At 49.1% G+C, this 25,467-nt stretch overlaps 1 protein-coding gene across 1 annotated transcript in view; it reads right to left on the reverse strand.

Annotated features, from left to right (window-relative positions):
• Positions 1 to 25,467, reverse strand: part of crocc2 (ciliary rootlet coiled-coil, rootletin family member 2) — a 432,771-nt gene that overhangs the window by 240,625 nt on the left and 166,679 nt on the right. Inside the window, exon 9 of the mRNA XM_072474929.1 lies at positions 22,998 to 23,225. Within this exon, the coding sequence (XP_072331030.1) occupies positions 22,998 to 23,225 (228 nt within the window). The remainder of the gene's footprint in view (positions 1 to 22,997; positions 23,226 to 25,467) is intronic.

The following is a 25,467-nucleotide window of genomic DNA, read 5'->3' on the forward strand; positions in this document are numbered from 1 at the left end:
CCAGGTCTGAACGGCACTCACCCGAGGTCTCCAAGCTGAGGAAGTTAGGTCCCACACCATGGTTAGATCTCAGGAATGCATATTAGAGTGAGACTAGATGTCTCACTCTAATATGCAGATTTGCCAGAAAATGATTCTGCCCGCAAAGGGCGGGATTCACATGATGTCTCGTGAGATCGCGTTAGATCTCGTGAGGCATGGCGAGCCCGGTTGATCCCAGAAGTGGGATTTCTCAGCATCTACCGGCTGTGCTGCTCTGCCTTTCGGGGTGCAACGCAACCGGTAGATCTTGCCCAGAGGGTGGGATTCTCCGTCTGTTCACGGAAGCGGGACTTTTCCGTCCCGTTGCAGTTATTTTGAGATTTGGTGGGCGCCGAATTCTCCGTCGTTGCTCGCAGCAGTAGTGGGGCGGCTTCTGTAGCCACGTAAAATGGCTGCGTCCCGATTAATCTGGCCAAAACCCAGTTTAAAATGGCTAACCCGAAAGACTGCTGGGAAAAGCAGCTAAGAAGACACAAGCAGGCAGCTGCAGACAGTATTGCATATTCGGCTCTGGGGAAGTTAGCCCAGATCAATACTCAGGGCTATCAACAGCCCATCAACCCAGATATTTGCAGTTACATTCAGGACTGTTTGCAGCCAATCTATCCAGACAGCTGCAGTTAAATCGGCTATCCCCGGGAACAATTGCAACATATTAGCAATTGAATACCGGGCCAGACCTGTCGGCGCCTGCAGTGGCCGAAACAAAGACAGGTGAGCGGCCACCCCCCGATCGAGGAATCGCCTCACCATTGGACACATCGACCCCAGAGATTGGGGACAGATCCAATCACTTGGGACTCAGGGTCAAGGGCCGCCCCGGGAGGCGGGAAGCCCCTGGGCCCTATAAAAGTGAGGGTCCAAGTTCAGATCTCTCTCTCTCTCCTCTTCGCCTGCTCGAGACCTTCGCAAGAACAGCAACCGGCAACAGTAAGTTTGAATCCAGCGATCGCTATCCGGTAAAGACACCTAGCCACTGACCTGTAGCAGCCTTTTGGATCCCGTGGGCCAGATCTGATTGGACAAGCCATTCGTTTCCCTGACCTGGTGGGCTCTTCCTAAGTTAAGTATTGGCCAGTAGTGATAGGTTTATTATATAGAAAGTATGATGTGGAGATGCCGGCGTTGGACTGGGGTGAGCACAGTACGAAGTCTTACAACACCAGGTTAAAGTCCAACAGGTTTGTTTCGATATAGAAAGTAGTATTAGGGTATTAATATTGCTTGTTGTATAGAATAAATGACCATTGTTTTAATCCTTACTAAGCGGTGTGCTGTATTATTAATCATAACCTGAACTTGAACCACGTGGCGGTATCATAAAGATACCTGGCTACTCATGAGCAAAGGTGACGTAATCAGAGCAAATAGACTAAGGTTAAAAAGAGCAACAATTCCCAAAGGAGAATCCCGGCCATATAGTTCCTTGGGTTACAAACCTAAAACTCCCTCCCAACAGCACTGTGGGTGTACCTACGGCACATGGACGGCAGCGGTTCAAGAAGACAGCTCACCACCACCTTCTCAAGAGCAGTTAGAGATGGACAATAAATGCTGGCACAGCCAATTATGCCCTCATCCCATGCAAGCAGAAATTTTAAATTATCTCCTTATAACTAAAGCCTCTCATCCTTGGGATCATGCCTTCTCCATCATCTTAACATCTTTCGTAAGTTAAGGTGTCCAAAACAGGATTAACTGCAGTATTTTATTTTTTGTATTTCACATAGACTGCTGGTAAATGCATGTTTCCCTTCAGCACGGTAGCACAGTGGGAGCAGCATGATAGCACAAGTGGATCGCACTGTGGCTTCACAGCTCCAGGGTCCCAGGTTCGATTCCCCGCTGGGTCACTCTCTGTGAGGAGTCTGCACATTCTCCCTGTGTCTGCATGGGTTTCCTCCGGGTGCTCTGGTTTCCTCCCACAGTCCAAAGACGTGCAGGTTAGGTGGATTGGCCATGATAAATTGCCCTTAGTGTCCAAAACGGTGAGGAGGGGTTATTGGGTTACAGGGATAGGGTGGTCTGGATAGGGATAGGGCTTCAGTGGTCGGTGCAGACTCAATGGGCCGAATGGCCTCCTTCTGCACTGTATGGTCTATGTTCAATGAAATGGAAATATATTTTTTTAAATGGGAACTAGGAGTTGCTAGATTATAAAAAAACACAGTCTACCTAGTTCGCCTCCTACCATCCTGGTAGTTGCATTATACAATGATAATGGAGTTGCTGAATAATAGCAATTACCCCCTGTCTCTTAGGGCGGGTTTCTCCCGAATCCCCAATGGCCCGACGCCGGCGTAAAAAAATGGCGCGAACCACTCTGGCGTCAGGCCAACCGGAAGTTGCGGAATCCTCCGCACTTCCAGGTGCTAGGCTGGCGCTGGAAGGGTTGGCGCCGCACCAACCGATGCCGAAGGGCAGGCGCGAGTTAGCGCATGCGCAGAACTGCCAGCGTGGTTCTGCACATGCACAGACCAGCCTGCGTATTCTTGCACATGCGCAGGAGGGTGTCTTCTCCGTGCCAGCCATGGCGGAGCCCTACAGAGGCCGGCGCGTAAGGAAGGAGTGCCCCCACGGCACTGGCCCGCCCGCAGATCAGTGGGCCCCGATCGCGGGCCAGGCCACCGTGGGCGCCCTCTCCGCCCCGGGACCGGATCCCCCCGCGCCCCCCCTGAGGACCGCACCAGCCGGCCTACCAGCCAGCTTCTGCCATGGGACCATGTCCATTTCACGCCGACGGGACTGGCCAGAAACGGACGGCTGCTCGGCCCATAGGGGCCCGGAGAATTGCCGGGGGGGGGGCGCTGCCAACGGCCCCCGACCGGCGTGGCGTGATCCCCGCCCCTGCCTGAAAACCGATGTCTGAGAATACGGCAGCCGGCGTCGGAGCGGCGTGGTGGGATTCACGCCACCCCCGGGGATTCTCCGACCCGGCGGGGGGGGGGGGGGGGGGGGGGGGGGGTCAGAGAAACGTGCCCTATAACAGACATAAACATAACAAAAGTATCCTCACAGGGAGTAGCTGAGACCCAGACCCCCTTTTCAAGGAAAATTAGACAATATTTAAACATAGCTGGGAATAGAGTGAGGTAGTGGGATTAGGTTTGGATTGCACTATGGAAGGGGAAAAAAAAGTCTCGGGAGACCAAATAGCCTCCTCCAATGCTGGAAATGTGAAAACATGCAAACTGCTTCAGATCACTTTCAGTTGAACTCTATTTTAACGAAATAGCAATGGCATCTTCATCCTGGGTAGAGTATGCTCAATTAGAAATCATAGAATCTCTCCAGTGCAGAAGAAGGTCATGCAGTCCATTGGGTCTGCACTGGTCCCTGCTCTGATCGAGGACCCTACCTAGGCCCAATCCTCCTCCCCTATCGCCATAGCCCCATCTCACCTTTGGGGAATATTAGCAATTTACCTAACCGACACATCTTTGGACTGTGGGAGGAAACTGGAGAACCCGGAGGAAACCCACGTAGACACGGGTGAAAAGTGCAAACTCCACATAGACAGACACCTGACGTCAGACTTGAACCCGGATCCCTGGCGTTGTGAGGCAGCAGTGCTAACCACTATGCCACTCTGCCGCCCCATTACACCGATTGGAAATCAAAATCTCATCCTTTTTAACACATGCTGACTCAGTGTGGCGATCGCAAGTCAGCCGCCCATTCTATACAGCTCCCCATTTTTATTTCCCTGAAGTCAGTAAGAATACAGGGCGGGATTCTCTGATCCAGCGGCTAAGTGTTCACGCAGTCGTAAAACCCGGAGCGTTTTACGACGACATGAACGGGCCGCTGTCAGTAGCAATTCTGGCCCGCAAAAGGGGCTAGGACGAGCGCCGCAAGAAGCGGGGGGAGGCTGGCGTCGGATAGGAGCGACGCATCAATGACGCTGGCCCGCGTCGCTTAACATACGCGAGCAGCGCTCAGCACCGAGACCCGCAAGATGGCCGCCGCCCGTCGTGCCGCCCCCGAGGTTCAGGGACCACGACTTGGACACGCTGCTGGACGCAGTGGAGGAGAGGAGGGCGGTCCTGTGCCCCAGACGTGGACACCACCACCCGCACAGTACCGTCCGCCGTTTGCGGAGGGAGGTGGGCAATATCGTCAGCACCGTGGGGCACACCCCACGTAGCGGCAAACAGTGCCGGAAGATAATGCATGACCTTATGAGGGTGTGGGAGTCACCACTGTTGTATTATATTGTATATATTGCACTGCATACGAGGGTATTACGGTAAGGCCCCTGTGCTACAGGTACGGGGGTAGATCCCTGCCTGCTGTCTCCGCCCAGTAGTCGGAGTATAAATGTGTGTGCTCTCCGAACTGCAGCCATTTCGGCAGCAGCTGTAGGAGGCCACACATCTCTGTGTAATAAAGCCTCGATTATTCTCTACCCTCGTCTCATCGTAATTGATAGTGCATCAATGCGCAGGCAAGATGAGTACACAGTGACGTGCCCCTGGCATCACCCCCGCATACCACCCACACATGTGAAAGACTACCCCCCAGGGGGATGGCTCATCCCCCTACCTGACCCACATGGGCTGCACCCACCCATGCCAGCCGCTTTGGCCGGGTGCCCCGTGCTGCCATGCCATCATATACCGAACATCTGCGCTGCCTGCGTCGGACCGCTTAACACTGATGTTTGTTTCCCACCCCGCATGATAAGACTGCCCACAACTGCATGGAGCGGAAGAGAACCGGAGGGGACCCACCTGTACTGCACCCGCTCACCGTCCATGAGCAGAGGGCATTGGACCTCACAGGCGGAACCGAGGACAATGACGTTGCCGGCTGTCAGGTTGGAGGCGAACCAGCAAGTGAGAGTCCTCCACCGAAAGCCAGGACACGGAAACACAGGACCCAGATGCACACGACACCGAGGACACTGGCACACAGATGACTGAAACCCGGACACTGACTCACAGAGGACTGACACAGAGTGCACGCCAACCAAGAGAACTGACACACAGAGGACGGCAACCCAGAAGACTGACAGACCGGACAGTGACACGCAGACAGGGGCGAATAAGGGCCCATCGGGCCAGGGATCGATGCAGGACACCCCGGACTTTGGCTCAGATGACGACCTTGACTTCTCGGCACTGCTGTCACCCACACCCTCCACCACCGCAGTGACTTTCACCTCGGTTGGGCACTTTAGTGATGAGGCTTCTGAGACACTGACTGGTGCGCACCACACAGCTGTACCGGTACAGCAGGTGGAGGTGGGAGCAGCCGAGGGGCCGGACGGTCGGAGGGCAGCCCAGCCCCAGCAAAGCTGCCGCTCAGACGGTTCCCGGGTTCCTGGACTAACCAGACCCATCCATAGACCCGATGCATTTGGACACCCAGAGACTAGACAACGGGATGACGGCCGGCTTCCAGCAGCTGCAGACGCAGGTGGAGGAGTCCATCCGCGTCCATGAGCAAGGAGTGGTGCCGGTCATGGCTACCACCCAGGCCGACACCGCACGGGTGGCGTCCACGGTGGAGGCAATGGGGGCAACGGTGTCGGCCATGGGTCAGGTTATGCAAGGCGTGGGGCTTTCTGTGCATGCGTCATCCGTGGCCCAGGACAGGGCTGCCCTCTCACAGGCAGCCATGTGCCAGTGCCAGCTGGATATTGCTGCCACGCTCCGCAGTCTGGCCGAGTCTCAGCAGGCCATAGCTGAGAGCATCGGCGGCATTGCCCAGATGCTGGGTGGTGTCGCACAAGCTCAGAGGGAGGTGGCGCAGTCCCAGACGGGGATGGCCCACTCCCTGAGCTCCATCGCTGCTAACGTTTAGACCCTGGTCGATACCACAGTGGGCCTCCAGGACTGGCAGCGCCAGGTGTTGTTGATGCCTCGGGGCTTGTCTCCGCTCGCACCCCCGTCCAAAAGAGAGCACCGGGGGCCACCGGGCACACCAAGGGAGGAGGAAGGGTTGGGGCCTGTGCCGGTGACTCCTGCAGGGGAGGTCCCGGAACACCGCAGCACTTCGGACTCCCCCCCGTTCCAGCCCTGGTGCATCTGGTGGGCACCGGGCAGAACAAGGTGGCACCATGCCATCCAGGACGCCCGAGGAGCAGCCTGGACCATCCAAGCTGGCCCGCTCCAGGAAACGAGCGCCAACGGGGAGCCAAGTCTCAGGGCAGGAGTCTCAGCAGTCCGCCTCTACTCCTGCTGCACAGCCTGGGGAGGCACAGAGATGTAATGGTAGGGTCCATAAGGCCAGGAGATTAGACACCTCGTAAGTTGGCACAGGTGCTGGGCACAGTTTAGTTATAGGGGCTAGCGCATGTGTATATAACCTTTCTAATTAAGCTCACTGTTACACCAATGGAAGCTGCCCCTGTGCAAGACCGATACTTGCGGGGTCAGGTAGGGGACTGAATGCCACTGTGGTTGAGGGGTGAACGAACTTGAGTCCCGGTGAGTGTAATGTGCGCCCCCCCCCCCCCCCGGGACGTCCACGCCACCCTGCCCCCAGCGATTCGACAGGGCCATGCGATGGAGTGTCCAGCACACATACAGGGACCACTCAGGTGGAGGGTGTAACGGTGACCATGAGTCAGACATTGTCTGATGATTTGGAGCTCAGAGCTCTTCGCAGAGCGGGTTCTCATCATCCTCCATGGCATGGACCACACCCGCTTCCACATGCAACCGTGTGAGCCCAACCCGTTGTGCTGCAGGTGGATGTGTAATGGAGGGGTGTGGTGCATTAGGTTGTGTGGGAGCTAAGGGTGGTGGGTGGTGGGGGAGGTGCGCCTCGTGGGTGTTGTGAGAGATGGGGGTGCGGGGTGGTGAGGTGGTGCCGTACAGTGGGGTCAGTGCCTGTGCTCAGCGAGCCCCTACCACCTAGTTGGTGAAACATGCGGCGATCAACTCTACCGGGCTCGCTGGCCAAGCCGGTGGCGTCATGCAGCCTCCCGTCCATATTCAGCCCCCATGTCCTGTCGATTCCCCCGCTTCCCTCCCAATCCTCCTCATCTGGAGAGCCGAGCCCTTCCCCGGGCTCCCCCTCGGCTTAATAGAACATAGAACATAGAACAATACAGCGCAGTACAGGCCCTTCGGCCCACGATGTTGCACCGAAACAAAAGCCATCTAACCTACACTATGCCATTATCATCCATATGTTTATCCAATAAACTTTTAAATGCCCTCAATGTTGGCGAGTTCACTACTGTAGCAGGTAGGGCATTCCACGGCCTCACTACTCTTTGCGTAAAGAAACTACCTCTGACCTCTGTCCTATATCTATTACCCCTCAGTTTAAAGTTATGTCCCCTCGTGCCAGCCATTTCCATCCGCGGGAGAAGGCTCTCACTGTCCACCCTATCTAACCCCCTGATCATTTTGTATGCCTCTATTAAGTCTCCTCTCAACCTTCTTCTCTCCAACGAAAACAACCTCAAGTCCATCAGCCTTTCCTCATAAGATTTTCCCTCCATACCAGGCAACATCCTGGTAAATCTCCTCTGCACCCGCTCCAAAGCCTCCACGTCCTTCCTATAATGCGGTGACCAGAACTGTACGCAATACTCCAAATGCAGCCGAACCAGAGTTCTGTACAGCTGCAACATGACCTCCTGACTCCGGAACTCAATCCCTCTACCAATAAAGGCCAACACTCCATAGGCCTTCTTCACAACCCTATCAACCTGGGTGGCAACTTTCAGGGATCTATGTACATGGACACCTAGATCCCTCTGCTCATCCACACTTTCAAGAACTTTACCATTAGCCAAATATTCCGCATTCCTGTTATTCCTTCCAAAGTGAATGACCTCACACTTCTCTACATTAAACTCCATTTGCCACCTCTCAGCCCAGCTCTGCAGCTTATCCATATCCCTCTGTAACCTGCTACATCCTTCCACACTATCGACAACACCACCGACTTTAGTGTCGTCTGCAAATTTACTCACCCACCCTTCTGCGCCTTCCTCTAGGTCATTGATAAAAATGGCAAACAGCAACGGCCCCAGAACAGATCCTTGTGGTACTCCACTTGTGACTGAACTCCATTCTGAACATTACCCATCAACCACCACCCTCTGTCTTCTTTCAGCTAGCCAATTTCTGATCCACATCTCTAAATCACCCTCAATCCCCAGCCTCCGTATTTTCTGCAATAGCCTACCGTGGGGAACCTTATCAAACGCTTTGCTGAAATCCATATACACCACATCAACTGCTCTACCCTCATCTACCTGTTCAGTCACCTTCTCAAAGAACTCAATAAGGTTTGTGAGGCATGACCTACCCTTCACAAAGCCATGCTGACTATCCCTGATCATATTATTCCTATCTAGATGATTATAAATCTTGTCTCTTATAATCCCCTCCAAGACTTTACCCACTACAGACGTGAGGCTCACCGGTCTATAGTTGCCGGGGTTGTCTCTGCTCCCCTTTTTGAACAAAGGGACCACATTTGCTGTCCTCCAGTCCTCTGGCACTATTCCTGTAGCCAATGATGACATAAAAATCAAAGCCAAAGGTCCAGCAATCTCTTCCCTGGCCTCCCAGAGAATCCTAGGATAAATCCCATCAGGTCCCGGGGACTTATCTATTTTCAGCCTGTCCAGAATTGCCAACACCTCTTCCCTACGTACCTCAATGCCATCTATTCTATTAGCCTGGGGCTCAGCATTCTCCTCCACAACATTATCTTTTTCCTGAGTGAATACTGAAGAAAAATATTCATTTGGTATCTCGCCTATCTCTTCAGACTCCACACACAATTTCCCATCCCTGTCCTTGACTGGTCCTACTCTTTCCCTAGTCATTCGCTTATTCCTGACATACCTATAGAAAGCTTTTGGGTTTTCCTTGATCCTTCCTGCCAAATACTTCTCACGTCCCCTCCTTGCTCGTCTTAGCTCTCTCTTTAGATCTTTCCTCGCTACCTTGTAACTCTCCATCGCCCCAACTGAAACTTCACACCTCATCTTCACATAGGCCTCCTTCTTCCTCTTAACAAGAGATTCCACTTCCTTGGTAAACCACGGTTCCCTCGCTTGACGCCTTCCTCCCTGCCTGACCGGTACATACTTATCAAGAACACGCAGTAGCTGATCCTTGAACAAGCCCCACTTATCCAGTGTGCCCAACACTTGCAGCCTACTTCTCCACCTTATCCCCCCCAAGTCACGTCTAATGGCATCATAATTGCCCTTCCCCCAGCTATAACTCTTGCCCTGCGGTGTATACTTATCCCTTTCCATCATTAACGTAAACGTCACCGAATTGTGGACACTGTCCCCAAAGTGCTCTCCTACCTCCAAATCCAACACCTGGCCTGGTTCATTACCCAAAACCAAATCCAACATGGCCTCGCCTCTTGTTGGCCTATCAACATATTGTTTCAGGAAACCCTCCTGCACACACTGTACAAAAAACGACCCATCTATTGTACTCGAACTATATCTTTTCCAGTCAATATTTGGAAAGTTAAAGTCTCCCATAATAACTACCCTGTTACTTTCGCTCTTATCCAGAATCATCTTCGCCATCCTTTCCTCTACATCCCTAGAACTATTAGGAGGCCTATAAAAAACTCCCAACAGGGTGACCTCTCCTTTCCTGTTTCTAACTTCAGCCCATACTACCTCGGAAGAAGAGTCCCCATCTAGCATCCTCTCCACCACCGTAATACTGCTCTTGACTAGCAGCGCCACACCTTCCCCTCTTTTTCCTCCTTCTCGGAGCTTACTAAAACACCTAAACCCCGGAACCTGCAACATCCATTCCTGTCCCTGCTCTATCCATGTCTCCGAAATGGCCACAACATCGAAGTCCCAGGTACCAACCCATGCTGCCAGTTCCCCTACCTTGTTTCGTATACTCCTGGCATTGAAGTAGACACACTTCCTGAACACTGGCCCCTTCCTGCGACGTCAAATCTGTGCTCCTGACCTCTATACTCTCATTCTCCCTTACCCTAAAACTACAATCCAGGTTCCCATGCCCCTGCTGCATTAGTTTAAACCCCCCCCAAAGAGCACTAACAAATCTCCCCCCCAGGATATTTGTGCCCCTCAGGTTCAGATGTAGACCATCCTGTCTGTAGAGGTCCCACCTTCCCCAGAAAGAGCCCCAGTTATCCAGAAATCTGAATCCCTCCCGCCTGCACCATCCCTGTAGCCACGTGTTTAAATGCTCTCTCTCCCTATTCCTCATCCCACTATCACGTGGCACGGGCAACAACCCAGAGATAACAACTCTGTTTGTTCTAGTTCTGAGCTTCCATCCTAGCTCCCTGAAAGCCTGCCTGACATCCTTGTCCCCTTTCCTACCTATGTCGTTAGTGCCAATGTGGACCACGACTTGGGGCTGCTCCCCCTCCCCCCCTAAGGACCCGGAAAACACGATCCGAGACATCACGTACCCTTGCACCTGGGAGGCAACATACCAAACGTGAGTCTCTCACGCTCCCACAAAATCTCCTATCTGTGCCCCTGACTATAGAGTCCCCAATTACTAATGCTCTGCTCCTCTCCCCCCTTCCCTTCTGAGCAACAGGGACAGACTCCATGCCAGAGGCCCGTACCCCATGGCTTACCCCTGGTAAGTCGTCCCCCCCACAAGTATCCAAAGCGGTATACTTGTTTCTCAGGGGAACGACCGCAGGGGATCCCTGCACTGACTGCTTTTTCCCAGTCCCTCTTACAGTTACCCACCTATCTCCAATCTTTGGTGTAACTAATTCCCTGAAGCTGCTATCTATGACCCCCTCTGCCTCCCGAATGATCCGAAGTTCTTCCAACTCCAGCTCCAGTTCCCTAACTCGGTCTTGGAGGAGCTGGAGATGGCAGCACTTCCTGCAGGTAAAATCAGCAGGGACACTAACTGCATCCCTCACCTCAAACATCCTGCAGGAGGAACATTGCACTCCCTTCCCTGCCATCCCTCTAACTTTCTACCAAGATCTGGCTAACAACTAAATTAAATTTTTTATTAAAAAAAAATTAATAATAATAAAATATGGTACTTACCTCACACCAAAGGGTTTTATTATTAAGTTAGAGGAGGAGGAGGGCGGGTGGGAGACACTACACGTGTAGTGTCTCGGGTTTCCTCTCCACCAGAATTTATTGGTGAGGGTCTTCCCAGAAGTCCGCGGGTCGACTAAAGGACCGCCTTACCTCCCAGCAGCCACTTCCGCACAGCTCCCACTGAAACTGACTAACCAGCCAGCTCCACTCCCGCCGAAATCGACTGGCCTGCCCCTGCAAAGACAAGTGTTTTTAAAGGACAGACTTACCTCCCAGCAGCCACTTCCGCACTGCTCCCGCTGAAACTACTCACCAGCTGTTCTCCCGCCGAAATCGACTGGCCTGCCCCTGCAAAGACAAGTGTTTTTAAAGGACAGCCTTACCTCCCAGCAGCCACTTCCGCACAGCTCCCGCTGAAACTGACTAACCAGCCAGCTCCACTCCCGCTGAGATCGACTGGCCTGCCCCTGCAAAGACAAGTGTTTTTAAAGGACAGACTTACCTCCCAGCAGCCACTTCCGCACTGCTCCCGCTGAAACTGACTCACCAGCTGTTCTCCCGCTGAAATCGACTGGCCTGCCCCTGCAAAGACAAGTGTTTTTAAAGGACAGCCTTACCTCCCAGCAGCCACTTCCGCACAGCTCCCGCTGAAACTGACTAACCAGCCAGCTCCACTCCCGCCAAAATCGACTGGCCTGCCCCTGCAAAGACAAGTGTTTTTAAAGGACAAGTGTTTTTAAAGGCTTCTTCCTCCTCCTCCAACATATCGCCCCTCTGCTGGGCTATATTGTGCAGGACGCAGCAGACCACAACGATGTGGCCGACCTGCTCCGACAGGTACTGGAGGGCCCCTCCAGAGCGGTCCAGGCACCTGAAGCGCATCTTCAGCAGCCCAAAGCACCTCGCGACCACACCACTGTTGCTGCAAAGGCCTCATTGTAGCGGTTCTCCACGTCGGTCTGTGGCCTCCGTATAGGCGTCATCAGCCATGACCGCAATGGGTAACCCTGGTCGCTCAGCAACCACCCCCCCCCCCCCCCAAGCCGGTGTGTGGGTGTGTCCCTGGAACATGGCGGGGATGAACGAATGTGCCAGGATAAATGCGCCATGTACACTGCCCAGGTAACGGGCGCCACCGTATTTCAGGGCCACCGTAACCTTGACGGCCACCGGGATAGCATGTCCTCCCCCAGTTCCATGCGGTGCCAGGTGTGCCATCAGGTGGCAGATATGGGCGACGATCTCCCGGCTCATCCGGAGTCTCCTCCTGCATGCCCTGTCCGGCAGGTCCTCGAAGGACATGCGGCGCAGGTAGACACAAGGCCTCATTGGGCGCCTCCTGCGCCGTGGCACCTCCTCCTCCACCTCCTCCTCCTCCCCATCCACATCGGTATCCTCATCCTGTGCCTCGCCCCCGTCGTTGTCCTCCTCCTGCGCCTGTGGGGCAGGTGGCCCTGCAGCCTGAGTGGGTTCCACCCGGGCCTCTGCAGCCCGTCCCTCTGCTACAGCCGCCACTGCCGCCACCTCTCTGAGCCGCCCGTGCCGACGTTGCCACAGGGCTGCATGCAGGGCAGTGGCCCCCGCCACAGCGGTCAACATCGCTGGCTGGTGCCCAAACATTATGATCTGCAGGTGTTGGGGGGGTAGACAACAGGTTTAACCATGGCACATGGCCCCCTCCACAACCATATGCCATGGACTGTATGGTCATCCTGGTTGGCAGCTTGCGCCACGCTTGCGACACACACACGCATGCACACCCACCCCTGGCCACACCCTCTGTGCCCTACTCTCATTGCTCGTCCCTCATGATAGCGCCACCGATGGATGGCAGTGCCCTCACTGGGGGATGCCATGGGTGCAGCCCTGCACCTACCCGACGGAGGGTGCCGCTGGCTGAGTGCCCCCCCCCCCCCCCGGGGCGGGGGGGGGGGGGGGGGGCAGCACCCGTCCGCACGGCCGGGGCTCACGCTCAGCCAGCACCTAGGGTCAGTGCCCAACAGCCTGACCGCCGTAATGGCGGCCGTGGCTTCGGCACCGCCCTGCCATGATGGGCCGTTCCCGGCCGGCTGGCTCACGAATTTTAAAAGCAGGTTAGAACGGCGCCGGCATGACCTGGGGTCATGCCGTCAGGACTTCAGGTTATCCGAGCCGCAGAATCGGCGGGGCCCCGGAGGATCGCTAAGTGGACTCCCTCCGGCGATTCTCCGAGCCGCTCGGCGCAGATCACGACCACGCCGTTTTCGCTTGTTGGGAGAATCGCGAAACGGCGTTGGACCGGCATCGCGCAAAATACCATCGGGGACGGAGATTCTCCAAACTGGCGCGGGCTGAGAGAATCCCACCCACAATTTGAGAGGGATGTAAAGCAGACTTGCCGCTTCACTTTCACCTTTCTTACATGCAATTGCACAAAGTCAAACTCTTACCCCATTGAGTTCACTCCATTTTTACTGAGAAAAAGTTTTTGTTTCCTTGTAAGTTCTATTTGGTGCAGATGGCTAGTTTACCCATTTTCTCTGCAGATGTGCTCATTTTGAACGATATGCTATTAATTACCATCGTTTCTGTGGTTGACTGATTCATAGGGGGTTAGATAAGATCACATCTTGGGATGGTTTAATGTCTTTCACCTGTGAATGAATGAAATGCCTGGGGTGGCACGGAAAATAAATTGGCCGCAGCGTCCCTGGGTTTGATTACCAGCCTGCATTGAATTAACTAATCTCAGGTAATGAGCTAATGGGTTGGTAAGATTGGTCTCAGAATCCTGGGCTGGCAAGGAGTTGGAAGAAAATCAGCCAGATTCACTATTCAAAGACCCCCACGAGAGAAAATACATGTGCATATGTGCCAGATCAGTTTAGCCTGTCGGCCTTCACAAGAAGGGTACATCTTCCCTCTGTGCAACAGCGTAAAACAAGTCATCGCAAATCAGCAGCTCTTTTAAAGACAAAACAAGCTGCTGACTCATTATCTCTTATTTTATACTAATGCTCAACAACAGGATCTACCCCAAGGAGTGGGGAATAACAGAAAACATCCTCATCAGCTGAACGCACCAAAGCAGAGAGACAGAAGGGTCAACTCATGGAATTATACAGCGCAGCCAATTTCTACTCAGTTCCATTCCTCTGCCCTTCCGACATGCCCTTTAAAACTTACTTCTCAAAAAATTATTTTCCCTTAAAAACCGTTGTTGACAAAGCTCAGGTCCACTGTAATTTTCCCTTAATTTTAAAATCCATCCTTGTGTTCAAACCCCTCCATGGCATCACCCCTCACTATCCCTGTAACCTCTGACAGTCCTTGCAACCATTTGAGAAACCTGCGTTCCTCCAACTCTAGCCTCCTTTGTCTCATCATTGGTAGCCAAAGATACAGCTGCCCGGACACTAAGCTCCTGAATTTCATCCTTAAACCACTTCTCCATTCTTTTCCTTTAAGACCCTTCTTAAAATTCACCTCTTTGATCCCCATTACCCTTCCTAGTGTCTCTTTCTTTTGCTAAGTGTCATTCTTTGTCTGATCTATGAAGCACTTCGAGATAATTTCCTACGATAAACTCTCTATAAATGAACGTTTCTATTGGTGATGTCAACCAGAAACTTAACATTTAGTTCCACGTATACGCTGATGACACTCAGCTCTATTTCACCCCCATCTCTCTGGATCCCTTCACAGGCCCTTCACATTTGCCATACGCTTGGCTGACACCCAATAGCATTTGAGCAGAAATTTCCTCCAACTAAATATTTGTACGACTGATGCCATTGACTTTGCCCCCCCACCACAAACATGGGCTGGGGTTTAATGGCACTACCAGGGTGTGTCTCCCCCCACCCCCGGCAGGATATGGTGGTCCATTTGAATTGCTGTTTACTTTGGCAGGACCGTAATATCCTACCGGGCATGAGGAGCGGTAAACTCCTGGCCTTGGTTCCCATCAAAATTTTCCCAGCTTGGCAACCTTGCTGTTGGGTTTTCCAAAAGTTGCTTTTCCAACCACATCTCTGCATCTTCACCAAGATGGTCTACTTCCACCTCCAACATGGATCATGTCTGACCCTGCTTCAGTTCGTCTGCTGCTGAAAACTCATCCAGGTCTTTATTTAACCTATTCTAATGCTCTTCTACCAGGCTTTCCATCTTCCACCCCACATAAACTTCTGCTCATCCACATGTCTGCTGCCCATATCGTAACTGGCTCTAAATCTAATTTCCCCATCAGTCAGGGATGAGAGAGATCTGGAACCCCTGTTTGTATCCCTGGCTGTCCGCAACAACGACAGGAAAGGAAGATGTGTCTGCCTCTTAACTCCGGAGTGTGTGGTAAATTTGAACCCCCAGCAGAAAGCTCTTCATGGGTCTATAATAAACCTTTATTATATTATAATAATCATAATAATTTTTATTAGTATCACAAGTAGGCTTACATTAACACTGCAATGAAGTTACTGTGAAAATCCCCTAGTCGCCACACTCCGGCGCCTGTTCGGGTACATTGAGGGAGATTTCAGAATGCCCAATTCATCTAACTAGCACGTGTTTCAGGACTTGTGGGAGGAAACCAAAGCACCTGGAGGAAAGCCACACAGCCATGGGGAGAATGTGCAGACTCCACACAGACAGTGACCCAAGCCAGGAATCGAGCCCAGGTCCCTGGCACTGTGAAGCAACAATGCTGACCATTGTGCTACCGCGGATTATTTATTCCTGCGCTCACCCTGAAGATCTAACACTACATCACTCACTCAGTCTCACATATACAAGCGCACGCACACACACACTCATGGACATGCACATACACACCCACACACACACTTGAGAAAATACAGTTAAAGGGGATAGTGCACTTTTACAAGTTACACACAAAGGAATAGTTCATAAGACACATGTGTCAGGTAAGGTAGAAGTAAGGCATAGCTTAAGTTTGTTTACTTTTGTGTTTCTGTATTTGAAAGGGTTAATTACTCCAGTTTGATTTAGATGCATGCATGGTAATGAGGATTTATGACATGAAAGTAGACCAGGTTTACAGGAAAACTAGGTTGTTGCTTAGCAACCAGGGGCCACCCAAGGCCAAATACATTTTGAGTTAGTTGTAAGTTAGAGCCAGAAGGAGCTTGATAGGACAAGAGAGATGGAGAAAGCAGACTGCCCAAAATATAGAAACATAGAAAATAGGAGTAGGAGGAGGCCATTTAGCCCTTCAAGTCTGTCCACCATTCATGGCTAATTATCCAATTCAGTAGCCTGATCCCGCCTTCCCCCCATATCCCTTGATCCCCTTTGCCCCAAGTGCTATATCTAACTGCTTCTTGAACACATACAGCGCTTTGGCCTCACTGCTTTCTGTGATAACAAATTCCACAGGCTGACCACTCCTTCTCAGTTTCCCCTCATCTCAGTCCTAAATGGTCTACCTAGTATCCTCAGTCTGTGACCCTTGGTTCAGGACATCTCCATCATCGGGAACATCCTTCATGCATCTATTCTGTCTAGTCCTATTAGAATTTTATAGGTTTCTATGAAATCCTCCCCCTCATTCTTCTGAATTACAGCGAATACAGTCCTAATTGACTCAATCTCTCTTCACACATCAGTGATGCCACCCCACAAATTAGTCTGGTAAACCTTTGCTCCACTCCTTCTGTAGCAATAACATCCTTCCTCAGCGAAGAAGACCAAAACTGCACAGAATATTCCAGGTATGGCCTCACCAAGGCCCTGTATAATTGCAGCAAGACGTCCCTGTTCCTGTACTCGCATCTTCTTGGCATGAAAACCAACATACCATTTGCCTTCTTTACCGCCTGCTGCTCCTGCATGTTTACCTTCAGCGACTGGTGTACGAGAACACCAAACACCAAGGTCTTGTCGCACATTCCCCTGTCCTAATTTATGGCAATTCAGAAAATAATCTGCCTTCCCGTTTTTGCTTCCAAAATGGATAACCTCACATTTATCCAAATTATACTGCATCTGTCATTAATTTACCCACTCACTCAACGTGTCAAAATCATATAGAAGGATCTCTTCAACCTCCTTACAGCTCACCATCCCACCCAGCTTTGTGTCATCTGCAAATTTAGAGATATTACATTTAGTTCCCTCATTTAAATCATAAATATATATTGTGACTTGTTGGGGTCCCAACACTGATCTCTGCGGAACCCAGTAGTCACTGCCTGCCATTTGGAAAAAGATTTGTTTATTCCTACTCTTTGTTTCCTGTCTGTCAACCAGTTTTCTATGCATCTCAATACACTACCCCTAATCCCATGCACTTTAATTTTACACGCTAATCTCATGTGGGACTTTGTCAAAAACTTTCTGAAAGGCCAAATAAACCACATCCACTGGCTCCCCTTCATCAACACTATTATTTACACCCTCGAAGAATCCCAGTAGATTTGTCAAACATGACTTCCCTTTCCTAAATACATGCTGACTCTGTCCAATCCTGCTTGGGGCTGTTTAGCACAGGGCTAAATCGCTGGTTTTGAAAGCAGACCAAGGCATACCAGCAGCACAGTTCGATTCCCGTACCAGCCTCCCCGAACAGGTGCCGGAATGTGGCGACTAGAGGCTTTTCACAGTAACTTCATTAAAGCCTACTCGTGCCAATAAGCGATTTTCATTTCATTTCATTTTACTGTTTTCCAAGTGCACTGCCATAAAATCTTGATAATGGATTATAGAATTTTCCCCACTACCTTCCTGTTCTATAATTCCGTTTTCTCATTACCTCCCTTTTTAAATAGTCGGATTGCAATAGCTACTCTCCAATCTGTAGGAATTGTTCCAGAGTGTATAGAATTTTGGAAGGTGACCTCCAATGCATCCATTATTTCTAGAGTCACTTCCTTGAATACTCTGGGGTGTAGATTATCAGGCTCTGGGGCGTTAATGGCCTTCAATCCCATCAATTTCTCACCACCATTTCTCTACTAATACTGATCTCCTTCAGTTCCTCCATCTCACTAAACCATGTATCCCCCAACATTTCTGGTATGTTATTTGAGTCTTCCGAACCAAAGCATGTAAATCGTTGGTCAGCCATTTTCTTTGTTCTCCATTATAAATTCCCGTTTCTGACTGTAAGGAACCTACAGTCTTCACCAAACATTTTCTCTTCACATAACTATAGAAGTTTTACAGTCAGTTTTTATGTTCCCCGTAAGTTTACTCACATATTCTGTTTCCCCCTTCTTAACCAATCCTTTGGTCCTCCTTTGTTGAACATAAAACTCTTCACAATCCTCAGGTCTGTTGTTTTTCTTGGCCAATTTGTACGCTTCTTCCTTGGATCTAATATTATCACTAATTTCCTTTGTAAGCCATGGTTTGGCCACCTTTCCCATTTTACTTTTATACCAGACAGCCATTGCAGTTCACCCATGCGCTCCTTGAATCTTTGCCATTGCCTACCCACCACCATCCTTTGAAATAACGTTTCCCAATCCATGATAGTCAACTCACGCCTCACGTTATCGTTGTCTCCATTATTTAGATTCAGGACCCTAAGTCTCAGAATCAACTACTTCACTCTCCATCTTGATGAAAAATTCTATCATATTATAGTCACTCATCACCAAGTGGTCTCGCACAACTAGATTGCCAATGATTCCTTTCTCAACACACAGTACCCAGTCTAGGATGGCCAGTTCTCTAGTAGATTTTTCAACGTATTGATTCAGAAAACCATTCCGTATACAGTCCAGGAATTCCTACTCTACCGTATTGTGACTAATTTGATTTGCTCAATCTATATGCAATATAGAAGGTTATCTAGGATTGCAATGGGATCTTGATCAATTAGGCCAGTGGGCCGACGAATGGCAGATGGAGTTTAATTTAGATAAATGTGAGGTGATGCATTTTGGCAGATCGAATCAGGCCAGGACCTACTCAGTTAATGGTATGGCGTTGGGGAGAGTTATAGAACAAAGAGATCTAGGAGTACAGGTTCATAGCTCCTTGAAGGTGGAGTCGCAGGTGGACAGGGTGGTGAAGAAGGCATTCGGCATGCTTGGTTTCATTGGTCAGAACATTGAATACAGGAGTTGGGACGTCTTGTTGAAGTTGTACAAGACATTGGTACAGCCACACTTGGAATACTGTGTGCAGTTCTGGTCACCCTATTATAGAAAGGATATTATTAAACTAGAAAGAGTGCAGAAAAGATTTACTAGGATGTTACCGGGACTTGATGGTTTGAGTTATAAGGAGAGGCTGGATAGACTGGGACTTTTTTCCCTGGAGCGTAGGAGGCTTAGGGGTGATCTTATAGAGGTCTATAAAATAATGAGGGGCATAGATAAGGTAGATAGTCAACATCTTTTCCCAAAGGTAGGGGAGTCTAAAACTAGAGGGCATAGGTTTAAGGTGAGAGGGGAGAGATTCAGAAGGTCCCAGAGGGGCAATTTCTTCACTCAGAGGGTAGTGAGTGTCTGGAATGGGCTGCCAGAGGTAGTAGTAGAGGCGGGTACAATTGTGTCTTTTAAAAAGCATTTAGATAGTTACATGGGTAAGATGGGTATAGAGGGTTATGGGCCAAGTGCGGGCAACTGGGACTAGCTTAATGGTAAAAGCTGGGCGGCATGGACTGGTTGGGCCGAAGGGCCTGTTTCCATGCTGTAAACTTCTATGATTCTATGATATGCAGATTAAAATGACCCACAATTACACATGTTCCTTTATCGCATGCATCTCTAATTTCCTGTTTAATGCCATTCCCAACATCACCACTGCAGTTTGGAGGTCTATATTCAACCCCCACTAAGGTTTTTGCCCCTTGGGTGTTTCTCAGCTCTATCCATAGAGATTCCACATTGTTGGAGCTAATATTGTTTCTATTGCGTTAATCTCCTTTTTTAACCGGCAGTGCAACATCACCGCCGATTCCATTTTGTCTGTCCTTCCTAAATACTGAATACCTCTGAATGGTCAATTCCCATCCCTGGTCATTCTGCCGCCATGTCTCCATAATGCCGATTATATCATACACATTTACATCTATTTGCATGATTAATTAATTCACCTTATTGTGAATGCATGGCACGTTAAGGTACAAAACTTTAAGTCTTGTCTTTTTAACATTACGAACATTAATGCTCACTGTGGCCCTGTTGAATCTGGCCCTTGTTTTCTCTGCCTTTCACTTTTCGTGTTCCCCTTTCTGCCTTTTGTTTTTGTCCTTGTCCTCCTCTGACTCCTTGCATAGGTTCTCATCTCCCTGCCATTTTAATTTAAACCCTCCCCAATTACTCTCGCAAATACTCCCCCCCCCCCCCCGCCCCCCCCCCCCCAGGACATCGGTACCTGTCCTGCCCAGGTGTAACACGTCCAGTTTGTACTGATCCTACCTCCCCCAGAACTGGTCGCAATGCCCCAGGAATCTGAAACACAGAACAAAAGAAAGTCCTCAAAAAAACAGAGTGGGGTAAAGAGTGTCTCAGGAAGACAGTTAAGTTAAAGGAACAAAGAAGACAAAGTGAACAAGGTTCTGTTCACATGAATTCAAGTAAAAAGCAAATAAAGTGCTCTGAGTTAAACAGACAGTTGCAAGAACCAGATTTAAAGTTAGCTAGCTGAGAAGTCAGACATCCAATGTCTATCAAAGATTTGGTGGCATCTTAATACAGCATGTGAAGCAGTAGTGTTCTATAGGTATGGTTCGGTACCTGAGAGATTGCGTTGAAGCTTAAATGCATGTGGCAAACCAATGCAGAGGAATGCCAAAGGAGAAATTGAAATCCTGGAAGTGAATCCTTGATGACGGCATTCAAGTGGTGTGTACTTCAAGACTGGAGATTGGAAAATCTCATGTGGAAGTCAGTATTTCAGTAAGACCAGTTGTTTCAGTGTGACAAACATCTGGGAAAGAGTTGATGAGAAATCCACAGTATTTGTTGGCATCTGCCATTTTGGTTTCAGAGTGTGGAGTGTCTGACCACAATTGGTCTATTGGTTTACATTGACTGTGTACCTACTGAGAACATTAGAGTCAAATATATGTTTTGTAAATTGTGCTCTCTTTACAAATCTGTGTACATCTGTAAAGATATAGGTGGGGTGAAGGAGTAGTGTATTATAGTTAATACTTTCTTGTTTAATAAAGGTTTTATTCTTTTGTATAATGTTAATCAGTATTCCTGTGATTTTGTTCATCCATAACTCTAAACAAAAAAATAAAAGTTACAATCTATCGAGTCCGAGTTCCACTCTGGAATCTGACTACCAGTAGTAACATCAACTAAGATTGTAACACATGATTGGCTCATCTCGGTGCAGGCCCGGTGAAGAAGTGATTCTTTTGCACACTTTAAGACTTGATAGAAGAATTCAATGTTCAAAGTTGCACATGAAAGTTGTTACTGGATTCCTTCAAAAAGGGGGGATTTTCAGCAGGTCACAAAGTTATTTATTTTTTGGTTTAATACAAGGAGATCAGTTTTCTGGACTGGTGGACTTAAAATGAACAGGCTTAAAGAACGTAACAATGTTGCAGTCAACAGTTTTAAGGTATCGATGTTACTGCCTTTGCTGCTGCTGTGTTTGTTGCGTTATTTGCAGACTGACTGGTTCTTCGCATATTAGGATTCATTATATGTAGTCACTTTCCATCATATGACTACATATGATCAATATTTCTATTGTTCACACAGAATTATGCAAAGTTAGAAGCCATTGCTGCAATATTGTGGTCATTCACACATATTTATGATTACCGTGTTTCTCTACAGATCGCTTTGCTAACTTTCAAGCTCGGAGACACTGAGACTAGGAATCCATAGTTTTTGAGTTTTGGGTAAGTCCATAAACAATAGGAGGTGTGAATTCCACAAGTAATTTTAGAATCATAGAAACATAGAATCACTGCAGTGCAGAAGGAAGCAATATGGCCCATTGAGTCTGCACTGACCCACTGAAAAAGCACCCTACTTAGGTCCACGTTCATACCCTATCCCCGTAACCCAATCACCCCACCTAAATGGTTTAGCTCAATTGGCTAGACAGCTGGTTTGTGATGCGGAGCAAGGCCAGCAACGCAGGTTCATTTCCTGCACTGGCTGAGGTTATTTATGAAGGCCCCGCCTTCTCAAGCTTGCCCCTTGCCTGAGGGGTGATGATCCTCAGGTTAAATCACCACCAGTCAGCTCGCCTCTTCAAAGGGGATAGCAGCCTGTGGTCATCTGGAACTATGGTGACTTTACCTTTACCTTACCAAGATCCCTGCACTCCTCAAATTCTGGCCTCTTGTGGATCCAAGCCTTCAGTCCCTTCAGCATTGGCCTGTCGTGCCTTCACTACCTGGGCCCTGAGCTCAGGAGCTTACTCCCTAGCCCTCTCCATCTCTCTACTTCTCTCTCCGCTTTTACTAAGTTTATACAAACCTTTGATTCTGTAATTGAGTATCAAAAATGTTTTGATTTATATTGTTCTTGTTACATCACTTTGGAGGTTTTATAAACTGTAAGTTGTCATCTCGACCAGGAATCCACACTGGTCATGACACATGTTAATTGGTACCCACTTCTGGATATGATGCCATCTCTACTCCATGTAAAAACTTGTCCAGTTCTCTCTTGAAGGCACTCAGTGAATCAGCCGGTATATCAGAGCCCTGTCCACCAGACCTAGGTTCCACCAGGGCATAGAATAATGTGACAAAAGGCACCCCACCCCTCCTCTCTCTTAAGTATAAAATTCCAAGAGTACAAAACAGCCAGGGCCCACAAAATACTAATCAGCTAGTAGTCTGGGCACTTAATTAATAATTTTGACCAGTTAATAATGGAGCAGATTGGTTGACATGAAACCTGGGGAGGTCATGGTGGTGCTCAGTGGAAACTCTCCAAAGGCTGGAATTAAGATACACTGTACAGAAAACACCTCTAAAGCCCTTACTTTCATTACCACCAAGGGTTCTTTCACCTACCTTGCATGGAGCTCTGCCTTGTCCGCGTCACACTTGCTCTGCAGTTGAATCATCTCTTTGACCTTGTCACGGAGCTGCTGTTCAAGTTTGCCACTTTGCACGGTGTGTTTCTCCAGCGTGGAAGTAGGACTCGCCTGAGACAGGCGTAAGTTGGAGTCCAGGTTCAAGCAGGCAGTCTGCAGGCGGCGGGATGTCCGAGCAACATCAGATTTCACCTCTAGGAGGCTCCTGAAGAGTTTGGGGAGGGGGGGGGCAGCGTGGTGGAGGGTATTTGGGGAACAAACAAACAGACCCCTGGTCATCCCATGCCCATTACAGTACAAAGGCAATCAGTTTAGTGTATCTCAAAATAAAGGAATGAAACTAGAAATCATTTATCCTGCTCTTTCTCTCTCCCCCACATGCCTCAGGAAATTTCACCATTGAAGAGCCGAGAAATACAGAATGACTGAGGGGTTGGAGGGATTGGACTATAAGATGTCATCATGTGAATTTTGCAGGTCTAACTGGAAGAGAAAAGGTTCAGAGGTCATATGATTGCTGTTGTTAGGATATCAAAGAGTAAAAAGAGACATGTTCTTGAAGATTTTCATCTTGTACTCGTCAGGACAAATACAAGAATGCCAAATCACAAAGGTAGCAATAGTTTTGTACTGCATGAGAAATGGTGTTGATTGGTGGGCAAGTCAACTCTGACTGGTTGAGGTGATGCAAGAGAGAATGCACCAGAGAACTACTGTCTCCTATACTTCTGTTTAATTTTGAAAAAAATGCACAATCCTTGAACATGTTCCTTTTGCCTGCAGAGGCTAGGCATATGAATATATGTAGCTTCTAGCAAGTGTAAGTGAGCGACATTGTGAGCCCTAATTAATAATATTAAATTGGTTGCTAGTTTAATTCTTAGCACACTCGGTATTATTCAGCAAGTGCTGTCCAATCTCAGAATCACACCAAATGTCAAACATTATGTTCTGAGTTTTGCAAGCATGGCCTGATTGAATATGGCCACTACTCTACCTACTGTGAACAGCCAGAGGATGTACTGTTTGATACCATCCACCGCCGATCATTGGGACGAATACCTATGTACCTGACATCGCACTGGCACTGAAATTTATTCCCACATTACTCATTTGTGTGTGAGGTGGTATGTCTTTTTGGCTTGACAGTCAACCAATTGTTAGTGTCAAATGCCACTCGTGTTGCTACTACATAGTAGCCGCATGAAACAGCTAGCTTAAACCTGTTGCTCAAATTTTTAAGATATCTTACCCTTTTGCGTAATTTGATGTAGACTGGGTACTTATCAGGACAGAAATTGGTGGTCTTGGGCTCACTCATGTGAATGCATGATATGCAGTGGGCAATGATCTGATTGAGGTAGCTATTATCCCACAGGATTGCTCTGATCCACCCAATTTTAGTGTCAAACTTGCACGGAGAACAAGTGACCCGTGACCTATTTATGAAATTGCCAATAAGGGAAATCTTATAGTACGTGGAGTTGTAGGAATCCTAAACATATATTGATCAGTGAAGGTAGGCTTGTGGTAGGCAGTACACATAGAATCCCTACAGTGCAGAAGGAAGTCATTCAGCTCATTGAGTCTGCACCAACCCTCTGAAAGGGCAACCTACCTAGGCCCTCTCCCCCGCCCTATCCCCAACTAAACTGTATGTCTTTAGACACTACGGGGCAATTTGTTAGCATGGCCAATCCACCTAACCAGTACATCTTTGGACAGTGGGAGGAAACGGAGCACCTGGAAGAAACCCACGCAGATACGTGCAAACTCCACACAGTCACCCAAAGCCGGTATTGAACTTGGGTCACTGGTGCTGTGAGGCAGCAGTGCTAACCACTGGGCCACCAGGCTGCCCATAGAGAACCCATTAGCGAATTTCACAACTAGCACGTCGAGGATAGGCACTGCTGCTCCAACTCAAAGGTGAATTTGAGCGCAGGATGTATTAAGAAAATTCTTACATATAGCTGCAGATTCAAATATGGTAAACATATCATCTACATATCAGGAATATGCAAGGTTAGGAGGTTAGCGGTTAGGTGTCATTCTATTGAAAATGCACCTCTTGTGGAAACTGACAAAAATATTAATGCGAGCTGGGCCTAGAGGTGATCCCAGGGCATCACCATCTATTTGGGCATAAATGGTGTAGTCAAAATTGAACTCAACTGCACGTGTTGCTGAGTTCATAAGTTCAATGACTGCAGAGTCAAAAAATGGCAGCGCATGTAGAGTGCCATGATATAGTGACACAGTGCAAACGTCAATGGCTTCCAAGAGACGGCACCTCTGGCAGTGAGGTGCTCCCTCAGTATTGCATTGATTTTCTTACTCAAGTGGAACTTGAATCTGGAACCTTCTGGTGCAGAAGCAAGAGCGCTACCAACTGAACCACACCAGAAGGCAAACTGAAGGGATCTTATTTTTTTTTAAATCAAGCA

Source organism: Scyliorhinus torazame, chromosome 14, assembly GCF_047496885.1.
Source record: "Scyliorhinus torazame isolate Kashiwa2021f chromosome 14, sScyTor2.1, whole genome shotgun sequence".
Taxonomy (NCBI): domain Eukaryota; kingdom Metazoa; phylum Chordata; class Chondrichthyes; order Carcharhiniformes; family Scyliorhinidae; genus Scyliorhinus; species Scyliorhinus torazame.